The sequence below is a fragment of the Chaetura pelagica genome, unplaced genomic scaffold (genome assembly GCF_000747805.2).
Source record: "Chaetura pelagica isolate M959 unplaced genomic scaffold, ChaPel_1.0 scaffold17, whole genome shotgun sequence".
NCBI lineage: Eukaryota > Metazoa > Chordata > Aves > Apodiformes > Apodidae > Chaetura > Chaetura pelagica.
The window spans coordinates 2,714,286-2,735,805 of record NW_009970726.1 but is presented as its reverse complement, the minus strand read 5'-3'; the positions used below and the strand labels follow the sequence as shown (position 1 = coordinate 2,735,805).

Here is a 21,520-nt window from a genome sequence, read left to right as displayed (position 1 = left end):
TGGTTTTCTTGCATTTTCACTACACAAGTGAAACTGTATACATGGTTGTCTTACTTATGTGTCTTCCTGACAGGCTTCTCGGAAAAAACGTGTATATTGGTATGTCTCTACCTTAACTTCAGCTTCTTTTGAGGATTCTTGGAGCTGAAGAGCCTTTGAGATGGACCTTCTTTTAACTTCCTTGCCTGTGTGTGGATTAAGATCTCTTCCTAGCTCTGGAAGCATACAGTATACGGAGAACTTTCATATCTGTGTCTCTGTTGAATTAAGATTATGTTCTTAATTACTTTGTTAGACCTTTGCTTTGGAGACAGAAAGCAGTGAGTTACTTCCTAGTAGTCTTCTGCAGAAGGCTGAGCTTTTTTTACAAAGAGCAACACGGTTACAATTCCGCAAGATCTGTGAGTAACCAAAATTGCATTGAATACTATGAGGCATCTTTCAACATGTACCTGATCCAAGAATCATAGAATAATAGAAAGCCAGGTTGGAATGGACCTCAAGGAGCATCTAGTCCAACCTATATACTATAGTTTATATAAGATGGCTCAGCATCCTGTTAAGCTGATTCTTAAAACTGCCCAATGTAGGGGAATCCACCACTTCCCTTGGGAGATATTCCAATGTCTAACTGTTCTTATGGTGAAAAAATTTCTTTTGTAGTCCAATCAGAATGTCCCCAGGAGTAACTTGTACTTGTTACCCCTTGTGTTTTCCATATGAAGTCTCTATCTTCTTGGTAGCCACCCTTTATGTACTGCTACATGGTAATAATGTTTCCCATAAGCTTTCTCTTCTTAAGGTTGAACAAACCAAATTCTCTAAGCCTTTCCTCCTATGGCAGGTCCTCAAGTCCTCTGATCATCCGTGTGGCCCTTCTCTGGACCCTCTCCAGCCTGTCTGCATCTTTTTTGTAGAGCAGGGACCAAAACTGAATGCAACACTCCAGGTGTGGTCTGACAAGTGCTGAGTAGAGCAGGATGATGACTTCTTTGTCTCTGCTTGTGATGCCCTTATTGATGCAGCCCAGCATCATACTGTCTTTCTTTACCACTGCAGTGCACTGCTCACTCATGCAGAGCTTGTCCACCAAGACTCCCAGGTCACTTTCCACAGGGCTGCTCTCCAGCCAGATGGATCCCTAGGAAAACTGAATCATTAAGTATAAATGGTAGTGGCCAAGTATTCATATTGTACCTGATGGCTGGTTACCAGTGACGTTCTTTGGAGTCCATCTTGGTTAATATTGTTATCAGTGACCTAGAGAGGAAATGGAATATACTCAGCAAGTTTGCAGACAACACCAAACTAGATGGTGCAGTCAGTACCTGCAAAGGCATATTCAGAAAGGCTTAGCCCAGAGGGATGGTCTCATAGGAACCTCTTGAAATTCAAGGACAAATGGTAAGTCCTGCTCCTGGAATAGCCTAGTCTCTTGCAGTGGTACACTTCAGCTTCTTTTGAGGATTCTTGGAGCTGAAGAGCCTTTGAGATGGACCTTCTTTTAACTTCCTTGCCTGTGTGTGGATTAAGATCTCTTCCTAGCTCTGGAAGCATACAGTATACGGAGAACTTTCATATCTGTGTCTCTGTTGAATTAAGATTATGTTCTTAATTACTTTGTTAGACCTTTGCTTTGGAGACAGAAAGCAGTGAGTTACTTCCTAGTAGTCTTCTGCAGAAGGCTGAGCTTTTTTTACAAAGAGCAACACGGTTACAATTCCGCAAGATCTGTGAGTAACCAAAATTGCATTGAATACTATGAGGCATCTTTCAACATGTACCTGATCCAAGAATCATAGAATAATAGAAAGCCAGGTTGGAATGGACCTCAAGGAGCATCTAGTCCAACCTATATACTATAGTTTATATAAGATGGCTCAGCATCCTGTTAAGCTGATTCTTAAAACTGCCCAATGTAGGGGAATCCACCACTTCCCTTGGGAGATATTCCAATGTCTAACTGTTCTTATGGTGAAAAAATTTCTTTTGTAGTCCAATCAGAATGTCCCCAGGAGTAACTTGTACTTGTTACCCCTTGTGTTTTCCATATGAAGTCTCTATCTTCTTGGTAGCCACCCTTTATGTACTGCTACATGGTAATAATGTTTCCCATAAGCTTTCTCTTCTTAAGGTTGAACAAACCAAATTCTCTAAGCCTTTCCTCCTATGGCAGGTCCTCAAGTCCTCTGATCATCCGTGTGGCCCTTCTCTGGACCCTCTCCAGCCTGTCTGCATCTTTTTTGTAGAGCAGGGACCAAAACTGAATGCAACACTCCAGGTGTGGTCTGACAAGTGCTGAGTAGAGCAGGATGATGACTTCTTTGTCTCTGCTTGTGATGCCCTTATTGATGCAGCCCAGCATCATACTGTCTTTCTTTACCACTGCAGTGCACTGCTCACTCATGCAGAGCTTGTCCACCAAGACTCCCAGGTCACTTTCCACAGGGCTGCTCTCCAGCCAGATGGATCCCTAGGAAAACTGAATCATTAAGTATAAATGGTAGTGGCCAAGTATTCATATTGTACCTGATGGCTGGTTACCAGTGACGTTCTTTGGAGTCCATCTTGGTTAATATTGTTATCAGTGACCTAGAGAGGAAATGGAATATACTCAGCAAGTTTGCAGACAACACCAAACTAGATGGTGCAGTCAGTACCTGCAAAGGCATATTCAGAAAGGCTTAGCCCAGAGGGATGGTCTCATAGGAACCTCTTGAAATTCAAGGACAAATGGTAAGTCCTGCTCCTGGAATAGCCTAGTCTCTTGCAGTGGTACCAGCACCTCATGGTAGTGAAGACGAACACTGGTCTGCATCAATAAGAGCACAGCCAGGATACTGATCCTTCCCCTCTGTTTGGCACCTCTTGAATAAAAGCCCTGAATTCAGTGCTTGGCTACAGGACTTCGCAAGGTTTGTTTCCACCTGAATAATTCTGTGGTTCACTGAAGTTACATTTAAGGTTCTCGAAATGTGCCCTGTTTCGTGCTCAAGTGTTCAGGTTCTTACTTTCAAACCTTCATATTTAATCCTGGAGGACAGAGGAGATTCAGGTATAAACAAAGGCATTAAATACTATATTAATCATTATAAGATTGTATTGTAGCAGCATAGTACGGGTATGGTAGCAATCTGTGCTTTTTTTCAGCTGTGTTTTGTTTTTTTTTAATTTTCATGCCTTTGAATCTTTGGAAGATGGATTAATACCTGTTCCTTAGTTTCTCATCCACAAAGTGGGGTTATTATGTCCTCTTTGTCATGCTCTCTAACCCGTGTAATCCTAGTTCTGCCTCTGAGCCCATTCAGTGTTAATTTGTGTCTTTTCAGAGTCAGAAAATTAGTATTTTTTCAGATCACTTACACTGTGTAGAGATGCTCCCTGTCTTTGTAGGTCCATTATCTCCAGCTGCACCAGTGTGTTTTCATACAGATTCCTCTCTGCTTTAGCTAGCAAGTCAGTTATTGCAAGTTAACTGTATTCAGAGCTGTGTTGCCTGTATACTACAAGTTTTCATTGTCTTACTTCCTATAAATGTTTTTGCATTATAAAGCTCTTCCTGAAAAATCACTCTTTGCAACTTTTGACCAGTGTCATGCTTGTGTTCAAACAAGGGTGACAAGTGGCATCTTCTACTTTGCCAGAGGTAGTTATGTCGACCACAGTGGCTCATTGTCTAGTAGCCACCCTCTTGGGTTGCTTCATGGACAATAGTGCAGAATAAATTGTATTTATATCCTTTTCTCAGATGAAAAGTAAGGCTTCAAGTAGTCCTGGAGTCTTTCACCTTTTTGTTACAAGTATTTAAAGGGACAATGCTAATGTTTGTTCTGTTCACTTCACTAGGTTTCAAATGCAGTAGTTCTCATTGACTGGTGAGCTGAACACATCCTTTTCCATGCTGCATGAGGAATTTTGGGATGCAAATACAGCAATTAATCAAGGAGACAGAAAAGGAAAACAAGTACTGAAAGCACTAAAGAGGAATGTCACAGTACAAGGGATTTATAAATAGCTGTTCGAGTTTTGATTTTTACTGGTCAGCAGCAGTGGAGTTTGCCCGTGTATTAAATTAGTAGGCAGTAGCTCATATGGTGTATGTCGTGGTTTGCTCTATATTAATTTTGCATTATGTAAAAGCTTACTATTGGCTGACCTTCAGCCTCTCAGGGATTGAATGGAGTTATTTCCCTCCTGTAGCAATGTCATTTACAGTTTCTTTAAAACTTGCCTATTTCTAAAAGCACTTTTAAGTGTTGTGGCAAATTGTGTAGTAGTGCCTAACACTTCTGTATTCACAGCTTGTGCGGATTGATTTCAAGCAGTAGCATTTTTGCAGCTTTTGGCAGTGGAGACTGTGACATTTTGAGTTAAGTCTGTAAAATATGTAACCTAGACCTGAGCATTTCCAGTTAGTGTGCTGTAAACTAGTTAAGTGTTCAATGAGTGGTTATATTCCTCAGTCAACGACAGTGTACTTCTTTTAGGGTTTGCTGCAGGAAAGCTGTGTATATGAAAAAAGGCAATAGGAGACTGAGCTGTTGTAGTTTTAAATTAAGTAGAACTGAGGTCCTTTCTAGATCCTAGTTGCTGTAGAGAAGAGGTTTGTAAATGCCTCTAGTTTATCACTGTGGATGCAAGTAAAACTTAGAAATATTTTAAACTATAGTATCACAGGTTTGCTGTGAATTATTTTGCTTGCTCTTTTTATGAATGTTTCTAGTGTGCAGCTGGGTTTTTCATAGTATGCTTTTTTGATCTATAACTTTAAAAATTCTTTTCCACTCCAGACAATTTAGAGGGTTATTATTGCTAAACTTTCTTGTACTTTCGTTGTTTTATTGCCTTGTTTTGAATGTGCATTGCCAAATTTTGATGGTACAAGTGCTGCCTTAACAGTGGCTGTTGGAAAAGCACAATGCAGCACACTCAGTTGTGTTTGCAGAAAGCAAAGAATAAACCTCTGTCTGTGAGTGTTCATTGATTTCAATAGGCTTTTCAGTAGCTCTGCATATTACAATTCTTAGCACCTAGAATTCATTCATATTCATTATGGCAGTACAGTTCAGCCCCTGCTTGTGACTTGTTGTTGTTTTTTTTTTTGTTTCCTCATCTCCTCTTCTATCGGAGCATGAAGTAGAATTATTTTTCTAGTCTTAGAAATGTGTTCCAGAAGATGTTACGGCTCTTTTCTCAGAATAATTGAAAATGTATCTTTTGTCATCTTCCATATTGTAAGAAACATGTTAAGTACTAGAGATACTTAAAGCTTTTTGGAGTCTTTCATGATGACCCTTGTGGCTGTTGAGACTAGGAGGTGCTGGGCATGTATGGCATGCAATCGTTTGTATGAACAATTAGTGGAAGAACTAATTGGTATGTAGTAGTGCCATCTTTTAAAAATATGAATATTTTATTTGAATGTGTGGAGGATGGGAGGGTTGGTTCTTTGGATGCTGGCAATATGTTTAAATGCTTTTTAGTTTGCTTGTAATGTGCCTTTAGTATTTGAACACTTGTTGGAAGCAAACAGTTTTTGGTAGTCTGCCCATATTTTACTCTAGGAAGTTATGCCTATCTGCCTCTTGCGTTTAGATGTACTGAGGTAAGAAGTGTATTTTTGCACTTCTGCACATGAACAAAAATAGTCTATATGAAAATAATATTACAGGAGTTTAGCAAAAACTTCCTGGTTTGTTCACTCAGAGCAAAATCTGTAATCAGATATAATGTTCTTTGTCCTTGTCTCTAATATGCAATTAACATTCTTACAAAATGAAAAGGCTTCTCTTTTCTAAAAAAAAGTACATTTGACAGCATTAATTAATTGGACCCTTATGTTTGTTTGAAAGATTTTGTGTTTAAGATACTTAATCTGATATTCCAATGAGAAGTTCAGGCAGCTATTTAGTCTGAGCATTTTATTAAAATATTTAATGTTAATTTAATATGTGGCATATTACCTTTGTAGATGAACCAACTAGTCCTAGGATTGACCATGATATTGCACACATTCTTGCTTCTGCTGTTATTTCTGCATCTGCTTCTCAAGCACCAGCTGTAACGACTGTTCCTCCCAGTCCCTCATCTCAAATCCCTTTAATTCGGCGACAGCTTTCACATGATCATGGTGAGTGTTGATTTCAGTATTTTTCTCATGCAACTTTTTTCCTTTTATACTCTGGAAAATAGGAGTGAAAATTATAAACTCTTCATTGCTTGAAGTATATTGTAAAAATGTGATGCAGGTTCTTCATATTGCAAAAATTTCTATTTGTTTGTAGAATCAATCTGGCCTGGTGTCCTGGATAGCCAGCCTGCTGCAAAAACTGAGAGATCAAAGTCTTATGATGAAGGACTGGATGACTACAGAGAAGAAGGCAGATCGTAAGTTCATTAAAATTATCAGTTAATTTAGGGAACTGTTACTTGAAGTATACCAAAAAATCTCATTTTATTATTTGTTTTTCTCCCAACAGATCCATTAAGCACGTATCTAGTTTAAAGGGGATTAAGGTACGTATATATGTACATAACAACTCTTTAAGAGTTAATACATACCACTGTGACAAGCTGTATGAACGATACAACTCGGTTATGCAAAGTTGTGTAAAACACAGACGTAAAGTTTATTGGAATTGCTACTCATCAAATTATTCTTACTTGTGATTCATTTTAGTATGTAAATTGGTTCTAAACTTTTTTCCCTAATTGGTGTTGTATGCATCACATAAGTAAGCGTGGTCTCTTTTTTTCTGGGCTCACCACGTGGTCCTTGATATTTCATTTTCCTCAGCTTCTGTAAACAAGCATACTTCTGGCATGCTTTTGTAAAAACTTACTAATGACTCTTAAGACTACTGCAGTTACTCAAAATATTCTTGGAATGTATAAGGTCACTATTAAATAATATTTTCATAGAGGGATATTCTTAGTGTTTTTTTACTGAATGAGGTGTTAGCTTTAAAAGAGAAATGCATCTTGAATGTAGGGATTGTAGAGAAATGTATTTAGAAGTACAGTATGCATTCTTTCTGTGATGTTTTTGTTAGGTTCCAGACAGTCAGAAATCTTCAGAAGACTCTGGTTCCCAAAAAGATTCTTCTTCAGAGGTCTTTGGTGATGCCTCCAAGGAAGGATGGCTCCATTTTCGTCAGCTTGTTACAGACAAGGGAAAGGTACCTATCATATTTGTCATTTTAATGTAGCACAAATATTAGGCTGGTGGAAACTTAAGAAACTTAAAGGCTTCCAGATTTCCTTTTTTAATTAAAATTTTGGGCATGTGAGCACGCCTAAACTGTCTTCAGAACTTTGGAACTGATAGGACAAGAAGAAATGGCCTGAAGTTGTGCCAGCAGACATTTGTATTGGTTATTAGGAAAAATGTCTCCACAGAAAAGGTTATCACAAACTGGAACAGGCTGGTCAGGGAAGTGATTGAGTCACCATCCCTGGAAGTATTTAAAAGACATGCAGATATGGTGCTCAGGGAAATAGTTTAGTGGTGGAGTTGGCAGTGTTGGATTAATGCCTGTTAGCTTAGACTTGATAATGTTAAGCGTCTGTCCCAAATGGGGCGAGATAGAAGAGGAGGTGTATATGCACAGAACAGGATTTATTGCAAGATAACCAGGTCTTAACTGTTTTAAGGTTAAAGACACAAACACAATCAAATTGTGGGGAAATTGGGAGATCAGAACAGAATGTTGGAGCTATAGTACAAAAGGTATCTTGACAATAAAACGTACCACTAATAGTCAAAACAGTCAGTAAAGGTGAACAATTTAAATGCTAGCAACTTGTTAACAAGTCTTATACTAGATCTAGACCATTAATTACGGACTTTAAAAGGATCCTAAAATCTTAAAATTTAAAACTTAATGATGAAAGATTGCTTAATGTCAAATAAACTAATAAAGACAGTAAGGCAGTTAATACTTCTCATCCTTGCACAGCCACAGCTAGGTGTTCTTTGTCCCAGTCCTCAACTCCAGAGAATTAATCTCTCTGGCAGGCATCCCTGCTGAAGAGGAGAAGGTCCAGCAACCTCATGGGAAAGTGTACAGGAGTCTTCCTGATCAAAGATGGGACCAGGCTTTTATAAAATAAAGTGGATTTACTCCTCATTTAACTATTCAGCTGTACCTCCAAAATCTCTTCTTGTAGAATAAAAGGAAAACAGTGGAAAAACCCAAGAAGGCCCTTTTCTCACCAAGCAAACTCTTTTGTTTATCTGGTCATTCTTATTTTGTCTCCATTTTGGGCCTGCCTGTGGCTGGGCTGGGTTCTGTGTTGTTGTTATGAACATCAGCTTGGCCCTCTGTACTTCCAAGATTGTTGTTAGCTCAGAGCTTGCTAGGCCATTTCCTTTCCCATGGGAATCTTTCCACTCCAGACCTGAGCGTGTAAAATTGAGAGACAGAAGGCAATTGAATCATAGAGGGAAACTGAGGCAGGCATACTGAGAGATGGAGCATCCTGTGACAGGGTCTTTTCCAGTCTAATTGATTCGATGATTCTAAATTTACATTTCAAAGCATCTGTGAAGTAAACTAATTTCTAGTGAGTAATTCAGTAGTGAGAATAAGTCCCTCAATAATTGTAGTTTGAACAAAGCTTTAGTTTTCATGTATGTTTTGAGTTCAGTTCACGTTAACCTTCTGCACAACTATAGACTGACACTTAAGGAAAATTGGGAGTCTGGAATTGCAGCGGTGTGTAAATGTGAGTCTGACTTGAACAAACTATAAAAGATGTAGACAAGAGACCACCATTTCTAATATATTTGTATTAATGCCTGTGTGAAATTGTAGTCACTTTCTGTTTCTTGATACTGTCATAGCTGAACACACACTTAATGGGTGATGAGGGATGGCAGACTACTGAGCAATTTAGTCGTCTAATGGAGAGCAGTTAGTGTACTTTATGCACAGATCATTCTTAAAAATGGTATAGGTAGTTGGATAGTCTTCCTTTTCAGAACTTTTGGAGGTAGTTTTTTTAACCCAGAAACATTGTGACAAGTAAGCAAACTAACCTGTTGGTTTATGTGTTTCAGCGAGTTGGTGGGAGCATTCGACCATGGAAGCAATTGTATGTTGTTCTTCGAGGTCATTCACTTTATTTGTATAAGGATAAAAAAGAACAAGTGACCCCATCTGAGGAAGAACAACCTATAAGCATCAATGCTTGTTTGATAGACATCTCTTACTGTGAAACCAAGAGGAAAAATGTATTTAGGCTCACCACATCAGACTGCGAGTATCTGTTTCAAGCTGAGGACAGAGATAATATGTTAGCATGGATTAAAGCCATACAAGACAACAGCAACTTAAATGATGAGGTAACTGTATAACTTATAATGCAAGAGCCATAGTTCTTGACTTTTAATTAAATATTGATAGTATTTTCTTGTAATTAATACTTGAAAAAAAGAAAATAACTTGCCATTAAACAATAGACCAAAATGTATTCAGGAAGATATATGAAAATGCAGTGAAAGGCAAGGTAACAGAGTACATGAGTTTTAAAAAGTCTGATGTACACATAATGAGAGAGCAGACTTCTGCAATAAATTAGCTAATGTTGCTGCTGATTTAACTAAATGTACACATTGTATTGAACTGATTTTTCAAAAATCCTGGATCTTTTTAAAAAGATAATTGCAGTGTAAGAACCAGTGTGTTACGTCTTCAGACTTGCATTTCAAAGTGTGTGCAGTGGTATAGTGTGATGAGTTTCTCAGTAATTAAAAAGTGAAGCTTTGAAGGGTGCCTGTTTCTCTGATGAAATGTTGATATTTCTATGAATTAAATTTTAATGGTGATTACAAAAGGCAAACATAAATGACTGTACATAACATTGATATCTGTCCCAATATTGTCTTCAGTGCATTTTCATTTCAGTGATGAGCAACACAGGAATATTTTCGTGTCAGTGGTCATGCACATCTGCTAGGATTAGAAACAGTTACTCAAAGGAAAATGGATGAATAAACATTATTAGATGGATAAAGTGCGTTCAAATTTGTGGATGTTTCAGCTGTATGTGCAGTAGTAATTAGTTACATAAGTATTTAAGTGTATGTAGGATTGGATTTTCCATAGTAGTGTGTGTTGACTTGCAGGTTTTTTATTTAAACTTGCTTTCAAGTTAACAGGATGTAATCTGATTGTATTGCTTTGAAAAAAAATAAAAAAGTCTAACTAGCAGCATTTAATTTGTAATTATTCAGTTTTCCTCATAGTTTTTAAGTGTTCTGTCCTTATTCTCAAGGATTGCCTGTTAAATTTGGTTTTAACTGTAATGAAAAGTTAATTTTTCATATACAGCCAGTTGACAAGCTAATTGTAATAGTATTCTTAAAGTAAAAAATCTGTTATGTTTTATGATTGTAAAGTAGATCTCAATTCATTTTATAGGATACTGGTGTCACTAGTAGAGATCTAATTAGTCGAAGGATTAAAGAATACAATACAATGATGAGGTAGGTGAATTATATGCTACCAGTAGTTTCTGTAGATTTCTTACCTAGCTTCTTTTTACCAAAGCAATATATCTTGTTTCAGTTCTTCAAGCAGCAAAACAGAGCCGTCTCCCAAAACACCGAGACAGAGTCTGAGTATCAGACACACCCTGCTTGGAACTAAAGGAGAACCGAGGACTCAGAGTCCACATTCTCCTAAGGATGAGTCTGAAAGGAAGCTTCTCAATAAAGGTCTGAATGTTTTGTGTATTTCTTTAGTTCCTTGTAGTTCCCAGAGTGAGGCCATCCAGGTGCCTTTTTTAGGTTTTTGAACTCACAAATCTACAGATGCAAACCAGGTATTCACCAGGGTTTTTTAAGCTGCAGCTATAATAACAACTAATTTCTTGTAACTATTTCATTTTAATGTTCCTTAGATATACTTCAGGTCTTCTCAGATCCTGAGGCTTTTTCTTCTAGTCCTCTCAGGAGCGTTTTGGGTTTTTTTTCCTACAACTCCATATAGTATAAAAGTAGTAAAATACAGGTGTTACACTTCTTGCAATGGAAATTTTGCCAAGCTTTGGAAATTATTTTGGCTCAAATTCCTACTTTTGTCTCCAGCTGACTTGGAATTAGCAAGGTAAATTAATATTTGAAATATGCTGTTAAGAAACCATAGTGTTCCACTAAAGTGTTCTAAAAGTAGAGAACTCTTTTTTTTCCTTAATCTTTAAAATTCAGGAGTGAAACTGTATTATTTTTTCTAGAACAAAATAATATCTGCTGAATTCTAAAGAAGTCTAGTGAGCTGGCACTGCAAACTTAAATCAGTAACTGAACTCCATCAAATGTCACAAGCTACTTTTTCAGAATGTGTAAATGTGTTATGGCATTTCTGATCAGGCTCCTTGTTAAGGGTGTTATGTACAATTCAGGCAACTGGTTGAGCAAAAACTTTTGATCAACCACTTTCAATCAATTTAGTCTTGAATTTAAGCTGTGAGTGCATTCTGTTTTATGTGACTGTCTCTTTGCTCCAGCTGTGCTACAAATTATGTAACTAAACTGCAGATTTAAAGTAGATGTCAAATCTGCTGAAAGAATATTTCTAGAAATATTTGAATAAGAAGGCAGTACTATTGTATTAGGTGACTTGCAGTGCAGGATAAACAGGAATTGTAGCTTGCTACATGAATTGTATAGAAGAGACAAAACAGAGAAACGGAACTTTTTCTCTGATTATTGGGTAGATAGTATTAAGTGTGAGTCCTGCTTGGAATGATTTAGGAGTTACTAAAATCAATTTTTAAAAGGATGTATAGGTCTGCACAAGTGTAAGCATCGGTGTATAATTGCATAGGTATTTTGCACAGTACTGGATTCAGTGGAGACTTAATAGTGCTTTACTAAATGTAGTTTTCTTTTTTTCTAAATGCAATTTATGTACCTTCAGTCTTAGAATGTTGTAATTTCACAGTACTATTCAGTACTTTCTTTGTAAGTCTGAGGTGTCAGTATGTTCAAATGTATCTTCAAAATCACAGAAGAGTTAAAGGTATTCTCATGTTTACTGAGTTATTGTGGGAAGCCAGGTCAGTAGAAGAGGTAAAAATGCAATAGGTGTCACTTGATCTTTGCAAATCTATTACCTGTATTCACAGTAGTTTTTATGGCTTAAATGTTGTTATTTTTCTTCTTTATTTCTTTGTTTGCATTATGATAACAACAAAAAGATGAGACAAGCCCACCCAAAGACAAAGGGACATGGAGAAAAGGCATTCCAAGCATTATGAGGAAGACATTTGAAAAGAAGCCATCTGCTGTAGGAACATTTGGTGTTAGACTAGATGACTGTCCCCCAGCTCATACCAACAAAGTATGGAAGGATACCTTTTCTTTACATTGTGTTTTTAAAAGACTTTTTTGTATTAATTACTCTTAAATGTATATATAACTTTCTGTTTTCTTCAGTATATTCCACTGATTGTTGATATATGCTGCAAACTAGTTGAAGAAAGAGGTCTTGAGTACACAGGAATTTACAGAGTTCCTGGAAATAATGCTGCTATCTCCAGTATGCAAGAAGAACTCAACAAAGGAATGACTGATATTGATGTTCATGATGATGTAAGTCTTTGATCACACTACTTCCAGCTTGAGCTGCCAAAAACTTCTGGTTGTGTTGTGATTCTAGAAATATAAAGCATGTATGTCCTTTTCTTCTAAATGTGTAGAAATGGCGAGACTTGAATGTGATAAGCAGTTTGCTGAAATCCTTCTTCAGAAAGCTTCCAGAACCCCTTTTTACCAATGGTAAGTTGTTTGAGGTTTTTTTGTTTTTGTCTTTAAGAATGACTGTTGAACAGTTGTCTTGCATTGTTCAGATTGAGAGAAAATCCAGTGGAATCACCTTAATTTTGTAATAAATGCCCCCTTTCTTCCTGAAAAAGCAGGAGTAATGGTGATCATAGAGCTTAAGAATGAGCTGTAAATCGAATTTCCGTGATGGTGAAGGAATTACGAATTAGCAGAAAAAAGGAGTGAGAGGAGGGAGCTGGGAGGAGTGGCTGACACACCAGAAGGCTGTGCTGCCATTCAGAGAGACTTAGGCTGGAGAGTTGGGTGGGGAGAAACATGATGAAATTCAACAAGGGGAAGTGCAGAGTTTTGCATTTGGGGAAGAACAACACGATGTCCCAGTATAGGTTGGGGGCTGACCTGCTGGAGAGTAGTGTAGGTGAAAGAGACCTGGGGGGCCTGGTAGACAGGAGGATGACCATGAGCCAGCAATGTGCCCTTGTGGCCAAGAAGGCCAATGGCATCCTGGGGTGCATTAGAAAGGGTATGGTTACTAGGTCAAGAGAGGTTCTCCTCCCCCTCTACTCTGCATTGGTGAGGCCGCATCTGGAGTATTGTGTCCAGTTCTGGGCCCCTCAGTTCAAGAAGGACAGGGAACTGCTTGAAAGAGTCCGGCGCAGAGCTACAAAGATGATGAAGGGAGTGGAACATCTCCCTTATGAGGAAAGGCTGAGGGAGCTGGGTCTCTTTAGCTTGGAGAAAAGGAGACTGAGGGGTGACCTCATCAATGTTTACAAATATGTAAGGGGTGAGTGTCAGGGGGACGGAGTTAGGCTTTTCTCAGTGATGACCAGTGATAGGACAAGGGGTAATGGGTGTAAATTGGAGCATAGGAGGTTCAAGGTGAAGATCCGAAAAAAATTTTTTACTGTAAGAGTGACAGAGCACTGAGACAGGCTGCCCAGGGAGGTTGTGGAGTCTCCTTCACTGGAGACATTCAAAAGCCACCTGGATGAGTTCCTGTGTGATGTACTCTAGGTGACCCTGCTTTGGCAGAGGGGGTTGGACTAGATGATCTTTTGAGGTCCCTTCCAACCCCTAGGATTCTATGATTCTATGATTTGCAATTTTATTGTTGCAATATTCTATGAAAGCTAGGGTTTTTCCCTCACTGCAATCTTACTATATTATATACAATGTAATGGGCTAATTTATTACTTCCAAAGGTCATTCATATATATATGTTAGCTGTATTCACAGGGGATGAGGTTTTATATACATAGTAAACACATATATTTATAAAATCATATTTATATGATTAATTTTAATGTTTTTTAACAGACAAATATGCAGATTTTATAGATGCCAATAGAAAAGAAGATCCCGTTGAACGTCTGAAAACACTGAAGAGACTGGTAAGTTGAAACAAGGTGTGTTATAGGTGTACTACAAAACTAGCACTGAATGTTTGTTGTTCTGAATTGTGCTTGTTTGTTTCAGATTCATGATTTACCTGAACATCATTATGAGACTCTCAAGTTTCTTTCTGCACACCTGAAGACAGTAGCAGAAAACTCAGAAAAGAACAAGGTATCACAACCAAAAGTATAATGTATTTTGGTTTGTTTCACTAAGTATAGCTTTTGTGTAGGATTTCTATTAAGGTGATAATTTATTATTGTAGATAAAATTAAGATCTTTGGTAAATTGAGAAGATTTTTTGATTTTTCAGTGTGAATTAAGTTTATTCAAACTGGTATTAATTATTGTGGGAATAACCGCTTATATCTTAAATTTATCCTAAGTCTGTAAATTTCATATAACACCACCCAGACAATAGTAAAGTGCTCCTGAGCAGGGCACAGGTGAGTGTCTGTGGCAGGATGAATCTGTCGACAGAGGCTGTCACTCCAGCTTTGTGTGAAGCCTGGTTTCCTGGATGCTTGAGTAATTGTTAAGACTAGGACTTGCTGTAAATACTTGAATGTTTGAGTATCCCATAGATGTTGGGTTGAATGACTTGAAGAAAGAAAATTCATTAGGTAAAGGGTGGTATGCACAGCTACAGGGTCTTAGTCCACCACTAAGACTAGTTTTCTGTCATTCCTGTGGGGTGGGGGAGAGTTACTGTGTGTTAACTGCTTCTGTGCATGCTGTAATCCTACAGTCAATACAAATAATAGTATCCCCTTTTTTCACCTCTCAGGGAGGGGTAGCTGAATGCATAGATGTGCACGATATGGGTGCGCTTATGGATGCTTACCTCAGGGCAGGTAACAGGTTGCCTTGATACTTGACTACCAGCATGCAGGGTACAGGAAAAAAATTGAAGTGGTGTTATATAGAGGAACCTGTGGCCAGTCTTAAATAATTAAAAACATCAGGTTTCAACACCTCTTCTGCAGATAATACCTTCTAGTCAAATGTAGAAGAAAAATGTTTGTGTATGTTAAAAACTATAACCGTTAGGATGTTATAATGAAATTATAGTAACTGTTATTTTTAAGTGCAATGCCTAAAGTAAGCCTTTATTTATCTTTTTATGGTTTTGGTGTGCTGCATAGATGTTGTTTAAGTAATGTTAATATTATAGAATATAGAAGGTTAGATGAATGAGATTATATTATAATTGCATGACTTTTCAAAGGCCAGATTCAAGTAAAAATGGACATTAGGGGCTTGTGTCATTATATTTGCAACTTCCTTCTGGTAAGCACAAGGACTTTGGCTCCTATATGTTTTTGATCTATGTCACAACAGTATGCTATAAGCCAGGGAAGTGAGTAAAAGTAGCAGGTAAGTATTCTGCTGCTGCTTTCTTGGAGTTACTTATCAGAGATGTAACATTACAAGTAAATTAAATGGATTATTAATGGATTATTACTGTTGCAACATGATCAGATATCTCTCGAGTCTGTCTTATGAATAGATATGTTGAGTCCATGATGTTTTTTGCTGCTGCCTCCTCCAAAGTAGTTGCAAACTGAATTAACTCTTTGTCAGTAGACATAATACAGTATTTGATTACCAGCTTGACTTTTTTCATTTGTCATGTAAACAGTTTTTGGGGGATAGGAGGGGAGTGGTTGGGGAGTAAAAACAAACAATAAGAACTACCAGTGCCTTTTTATATATTAAAAAAAAAAGATTCTTAAAACATCAGTGTTTCTTCTTATGGGAAGAAAATAAAATTCTCCTGAAAATGTAAAGAATATAACTTAAGTTTGTGCATTTTCTGTGCTTGTGAAGCTATTGTGAAGCTATCTACTTGCAATGGGTTAAGGAAGGCTGACTTCTGAATTGCAGAAATCTTGGGTGCATTTATTGCAGCTCTGTATAGGAGGATTTTAGTGTAATGTAACATCCTGCCTGAATCAACAATGAGATTATGAAAACCTATTCTTTGTTATTTAAAATGGTTCTCAGGTATTAATAGTGTTGTATCAATGTTTGTAGCCCATATTATTGTATTTTCTCATTATAAATGAATGATGTGGAAATATTTCTTTCCTAGATGGAGCCAAGAAACCTGGCAATAGTATTTGGTCCGACACTCGTGAGGACATCTGATGATAACATGACACACATGGTTACGCACATGCCAGACCAATATAAAATTGTAGAAACACTCATCCAAAAAGTAAGTGGATGCGTTTCAGTATTTAAAAAATAGGATTGTACACAGATCAACAGCTTTTCTCTTATTGGGCCAGTTTGGATCTGGTATTTATCCTTCGAACTCCAGGGTATCAATTTTAATAATGTTCATATTTGATTGTTCCACATATGGGTTTTGTTTTCCCTGTGGGGTTTTCACCTTTTTTATTTTAAATTGTAGCATGACTGGTTTTTCACAGAAGATGATGCTGAAGAACCTCTTGTAAGTATTGTCATAAATATTTGTGTTCTAATTGTCTTAGTTTAGAGTTTGCTTCTGCTGCCTCTAGAAATGCCTATATATTTCTTAGTACAACGTTGTATGGTTTGCTCTTCAGAAGCACCTTTTTATCTCTCCAGTCCTTGTATTAATGATATTAAAAAAGCCATTAATTTGTTTTAAAAGCATAAAGCAAAATGGGAAAATATGAACATGTGAGGAAAGCGTGTCCTCAGGTGAATAATGCAATTTTTCTAAATGCTGTTGAATCATAATGAATTATTTGTGAAACGATGATGAAGAGATCTTTGTTTATTAACTATAGACAGCAGTTCAGGAGGAAAACACTGTAGAATCTCAGCCAGTGCCAAACATAGATCATTTACTCACCAACATTGGAAGAACGGGAGTATCTCCTGGAGACGTATCAGGTAACTCTCGCCTGGACAATGTTAGTCCATAGGCTAGAATAACCTACTCCTTTAACCCACTGTAATTTTCTCTTCCTTTTTTTTTTTACTAATAAACTGTTTTTCTCTTTTCCAAGAGATAGTTAACAGTTCTTACAGACTTGAATTTTTTATAATCATGCATGATATAATCTGGAAAACTTTGTGATCTAACAGATATAATCATTAAAAGATGAGGCTTGCACATACTATTTTATTTATTCACAGTAACCCATGCATTCATCATCGTGAGGTGAAGCAGATATGCTGCTGTAAAGTGGTTTGTGTGACGGCAGAAAGACTGATCTTCAGTGGTGTTCTAATATTGCTCCTTCCCAACGTTAGGAATGCAAAACATTGAGTTATGTTTTCTTGCCAAGTGGTGGACACTTTCAGTATGTTGCAGTATGTCTGTACTAAAGCTGATTTCCTTCTGTTTATAAATGCCATCCTCTTTTGTGGCTAAGGACAAGCATTGCAGGCTCTTTTTTGGTGACTTTTTTCCCCCTCTCCCTTCACTACGATTGCACTAACCCAGCATGCTGTATCCCACCAGTGTTACCGCTTCGTCTCGAGCTCTTCTTTCAGTTTCCAAAGGGTTGTTCAGCACTTACTGAAACAGTCACTTTATACTGATGTTGTAACAGGCGAAGTGGGAGGAGTCTATCACACGGTGATGTCATTAGTGGATTCTGTGATGTCACTGATGGACAGCTGGAACTGTAGGAAGAAGGAGGACTGTTGCCCACACTGTAGCTGCCTTGTCTGCAGAAACCCCCGTTTCTTGTAAATGGAAAAAGAAAAAAGTTGATCTGTCTGTAAATTTTCTTTTAAGAGTATTTTAAACAGATCAATGCTACTTTTTAAAAGTTTTTCTGCTGTTTCTTGTTATCTCTGAAGCAGACCCTGAGGAGAAATAGCATGGTATGGTCTACCAGTCTTTCTAGTCATAAAGCATTAGCCATGTGTCAAAAAGGGGTGTGGCAGGGGGCTCAGCTCTTTCTTCCTAGGGAGAAAGTCCCTAATGCTGGAACACATGCAACTTCATATATTACAGTCATTGTGCTAGCCCCTTCCTACCCCCTTTATAATTGTATGATCTTGGGTTTTGCAAGACAGTAAAACTATGGTGTCCATTTTCATTTCATAATGGCGCTTGTTACAGAGAAGTACAAAACTGGTAGCTGCTCAAATCTAGCCTATTTAAAAATGAAATTTTACCCATACATAGCCAGAGGTGGAGAGAGATGTATAATTGGGGTTTTACACACAAAATAAGACTTGAGTCCTTTAAAACCTCACAAAAAGAGTATGACTCCATGAACCATGATTTGTACCTAGGACAGCCAACAGTACTAAGACATTCAATTTTGCTTTGTGTGTCCTGGATCTCAGGAGAGTATGCAGTACAATCCTGAAAAGTTCTCTCAGCTTCGGTTTTGCAGGGGCTGTATATTTAAAACATGGAATAAACATTAGTATTTCTGTTTTTTATTTAGAAGAACAGGGCTCCTTTGCCATTCCTATCATTGAGCTGGTTCTGCCTACAATTCACAGCATCCTTTCATGGCGGTGGCTTTCTGTGGTGCAGCTTGCATCTTTGTGAGCTCTGACTATTCACTCTGTTCTGGTTTTGATTTGCTTCACATTTTGTTCTGTGCTTGTCTTTTTCCATAAGTCCAGCATTGTCTGTAGCAACAACAAAAAAAAATGCACAGAACTGAGCAGAATTGTTTTTTTTCTTTAATTTTTTCACAGATTCAGCTACTAGTGACTCAGCAAAATCTAAGGTAAATAATTTTGTGAAATGATGGAGTTATAAGCTTCCAGAAACTGTTAGATATTTGCTTGCTTTATTAAAATGTTTATATGTAAATGTACTATAGAGTTTACATAGAATTTTCTGAATAAGTGGTAATACTGTTTTCTTATTAAGTAATTTTAAAATGTTACATTGGAAAAAGCATGGAAATATATCCTGAATAAAGATAGGTTTTCTTCTCTGGACCTTGGGATGTATTTTTTAAAAGTCTCAAGCTAATGAATGTTTATTTGTGGTTTTTAATCATGCTGTCTTCCTCCCCCCCCCCTTTTTTTTTTTTAACAGGGTTCTTGGGGGTCTGGAAAGGATCAGTATAGCAAGGAACTGCTTGTGTCCTCCATTTTTGCAGCAGCTAGTCGCAAGCGGAAAAAAACAAAAGAGAAACCACAACCAAGCAGCTCAGAGGATGAGTTGGATAATGTGTTTTTCAAGAAGGAGCTTGCAGAACAATCTTGTGGTGACACAACAAAAGAGGATGTAGCTAAAGGGGAATATGAAAGAGAGAGAGACACAGGGAGGAAACAGAGGATGTTTGTCCTGAAGGAAAAAGAGAACAGCAGTAAAAAAGATGTGAATGTTGCAAAGGACGAAAAGAAGACATTAAAGAAAGAAAGTATCCAGTCAGAGGAACCTTCACTGCCTTACCATGACAAATGTACAAAATCACCAAATCTCAGCTGTCTGCAAACCACACAGAAGAGTAACCCAAAAATGCCTATTTCACAATCTTCTTCCCAGGTTGAGGAGACAGTGTCTGACTCTGGCACTATGCTTAGCATTTCCTCCCAGCCTTCCCAGCACAGATACTCATGCAAAAAAGTAGCCAGCCCTGAAATGAAACACAGCGAGTTTTTAGCAGCTGATGTCAGTTCCATCACCTCAGATTATTCAACTACTTCATCTACTATGTATCTAACTGGTTTAGATGCCAGTATGCTGAGCCCTGAGGTGCAGTCAGTGACAGAAAGCAAGGGAGAAGATGCTGATGATGAAAGAAGTGAACTGATCAGCGAAGGGCGTCCTATGGAGACGGACAGTGAAAGTGATTTCCCTGTCTTTGCCACCAGTGCTGCTGCTGAAAGGCTGTCCAAGGGCAAAGCTTCAGAAGTGGTAAAGACCAGTCGGAGGAACTCTGAAGAAAGTGAAGTAAGTTGTACTGAGGGAAGTTCAACACCAAAGTTAGAGAGTCGCAGACTTTTTAGCTCCCACAAACTTATTGAATGTGATACACTGTCTAGGAGAAAGTCTGCACGGCACAAAACGGACAGTGAGGGTTCAGGGGATGTGAAAAGTGAGAAGGACTTGCCTACTGTGACCAAAATGTTTGACATAATGAAAAAAGGAAGATCAACAAGCAGTTTAGCTACATCAGCCAGAAGTGAGGCTGACAAACAAGAGCCTACCTGGAGACTTAAAATTACAGATCGGTTAAAGCTGCGACTCAAGTCCTCTGCAGATGACATGTTTGGAGTAGGGAATCAAAAAGCTAACTCTGCAGAGACTGCAAAGAAGAAGAATATCAGGCGAAGGCATACGCTTGGAGGACAGAGGGATTTTGCTGAAATAAGTGTCCTGAATGCTTGGAAAGCTCAAGAGCCAAGTCAAAGCAGAGAGAGAGAATCTGAGCTTTCAGCTGTCAATCGGCTGAAGCCAAAATGCCCAGCACAGGACCTCTCCATCTCAGACTGGCTTGCACGAGAGCGTTTACGCACTAGCACAACTGACCTTAATACGGGTGAAACTGGAAAGCCCAGGCTTGAGAACACTAGCTTAGCAGATGTATCAAAGGTAGATCTGCCTTTATCTGCAGAGTTGCAGGCAGATGAAGGCAGTTCTTCCAGCAGCTTGACTTTAATTAACAGAACACCACCTTTGGGATCATTTCAGCCACCAGACCAGGTAAATGGTGAAAATTATCAAAACATGAACAAAAACAACTTTAGCCCAGCAGTTGATGCCCATCCTCACAAACTGTCTGGGACCCAAGTGGTTAGATCTCGATTCTACCAGTATCTTTAAAATGGGGAGATAATGTCCACTACAGCAATTCATTAACTGTTACACTTCCCAGTAACTGTGTGTATGTGTGTACATTTTTTTTTTTTATTTTTTTTTTTCCTGTACTGTTGTTGTTATGCAGCCTTCATTTGGGCTGGTTTCATCGATATGCTCTGTGGAACGTTTTCACAGTGCATTACCACAGCCAGAAGAACACTAAAGTTAAAGTATATATATATTTTAAGAAAAAATATATTTGATGGCTGCATACAAATATTGAACAAAGCATCTGATGCAACATGCTGTGTAGTGTGTACATGGTTTTCTGACTGAGAGTTGGCCTGGCATTAGTATGCAGAAAAATTGTTCTTTTGGTTTAGTCACTAACAAGTGCCTCATCATAAATTCATTTGATTTGTTATGGTGCCATATTGTTAAATTAGAGAAACTTATTACAAACAAATGAATGCATTTTACTGTTAACGAGTTTCATTACATTTTACAAATGTTAACACAGGTGGCTACAGAGCTTCCGTTCCTTAGGCATTCCAGTAAATATTGGAGTTTTATATTTCCAATTTTAATACAGATTTTGAGTTTTATGT

At 37.9% G+C, this 21,520-nt stretch overlaps 1 protein-coding gene across 1 annotated transcript in view; it reads left to right on the top strand.

The window, feature by feature from the left end:
• The window catches only part of ARHGAP21 (Rho GTPase activating protein 21), a 61,558-nt gene extending 40,414 nt beyond the window's left edge, over positions 1–21,144 (top strand). The window contains exons 7-23 of the mRNA XM_010006956.1: positions 5,972–6,130; positions 6,285–6,387; positions 6,480–6,516; positions 7,053–7,178; positions 9,062–9,346; positions 10,425–10,489; positions 10,572–10,720; positions 12,205–12,347; positions 12,443–12,598; positions 12,706–12,784; positions 14,111–14,184; positions 14,270–14,359; positions 16,284–16,409; positions 16,608–16,649; positions 16,972–17,077; positions 18,854–18,885; positions 19,203–21,144. Coding sequence (XP_010005258.1) covers positions 5,972–6,130; positions 6,285–6,387; positions 6,480–6,516; positions 7,053–7,178; positions 9,062–9,346; positions 10,425–10,489; positions 10,572–10,720; positions 12,205–12,347; positions 12,443–12,598; positions 12,706–12,784; positions 14,111–14,184; positions 14,270–14,359; positions 16,284–16,409; positions 16,608–16,649; positions 16,972–17,077; positions 18,854–18,885; positions 19,203–20,936 — 3,506 coding nt within the window. The 3' untranslated portion in view covers positions 20,937–21,144. The remainder of the gene's footprint in view (positions 1–5,971; positions 6,131–6,284; positions 6,388–6,479; positions 6,517–7,052; positions 7,179–9,061; positions 9,347–10,424; positions 10,490–10,571; positions 10,721–12,204; positions 12,348–12,442; positions 12,599–12,705; positions 12,785–14,110; positions 14,185–14,269; positions 14,360–16,283; positions 16,410–16,607; positions 16,650–16,971; positions 17,078–18,853; positions 18,886–19,202) is intronic.
• Positions 21,145–21,520: the final 376 nt, after the last annotated feature.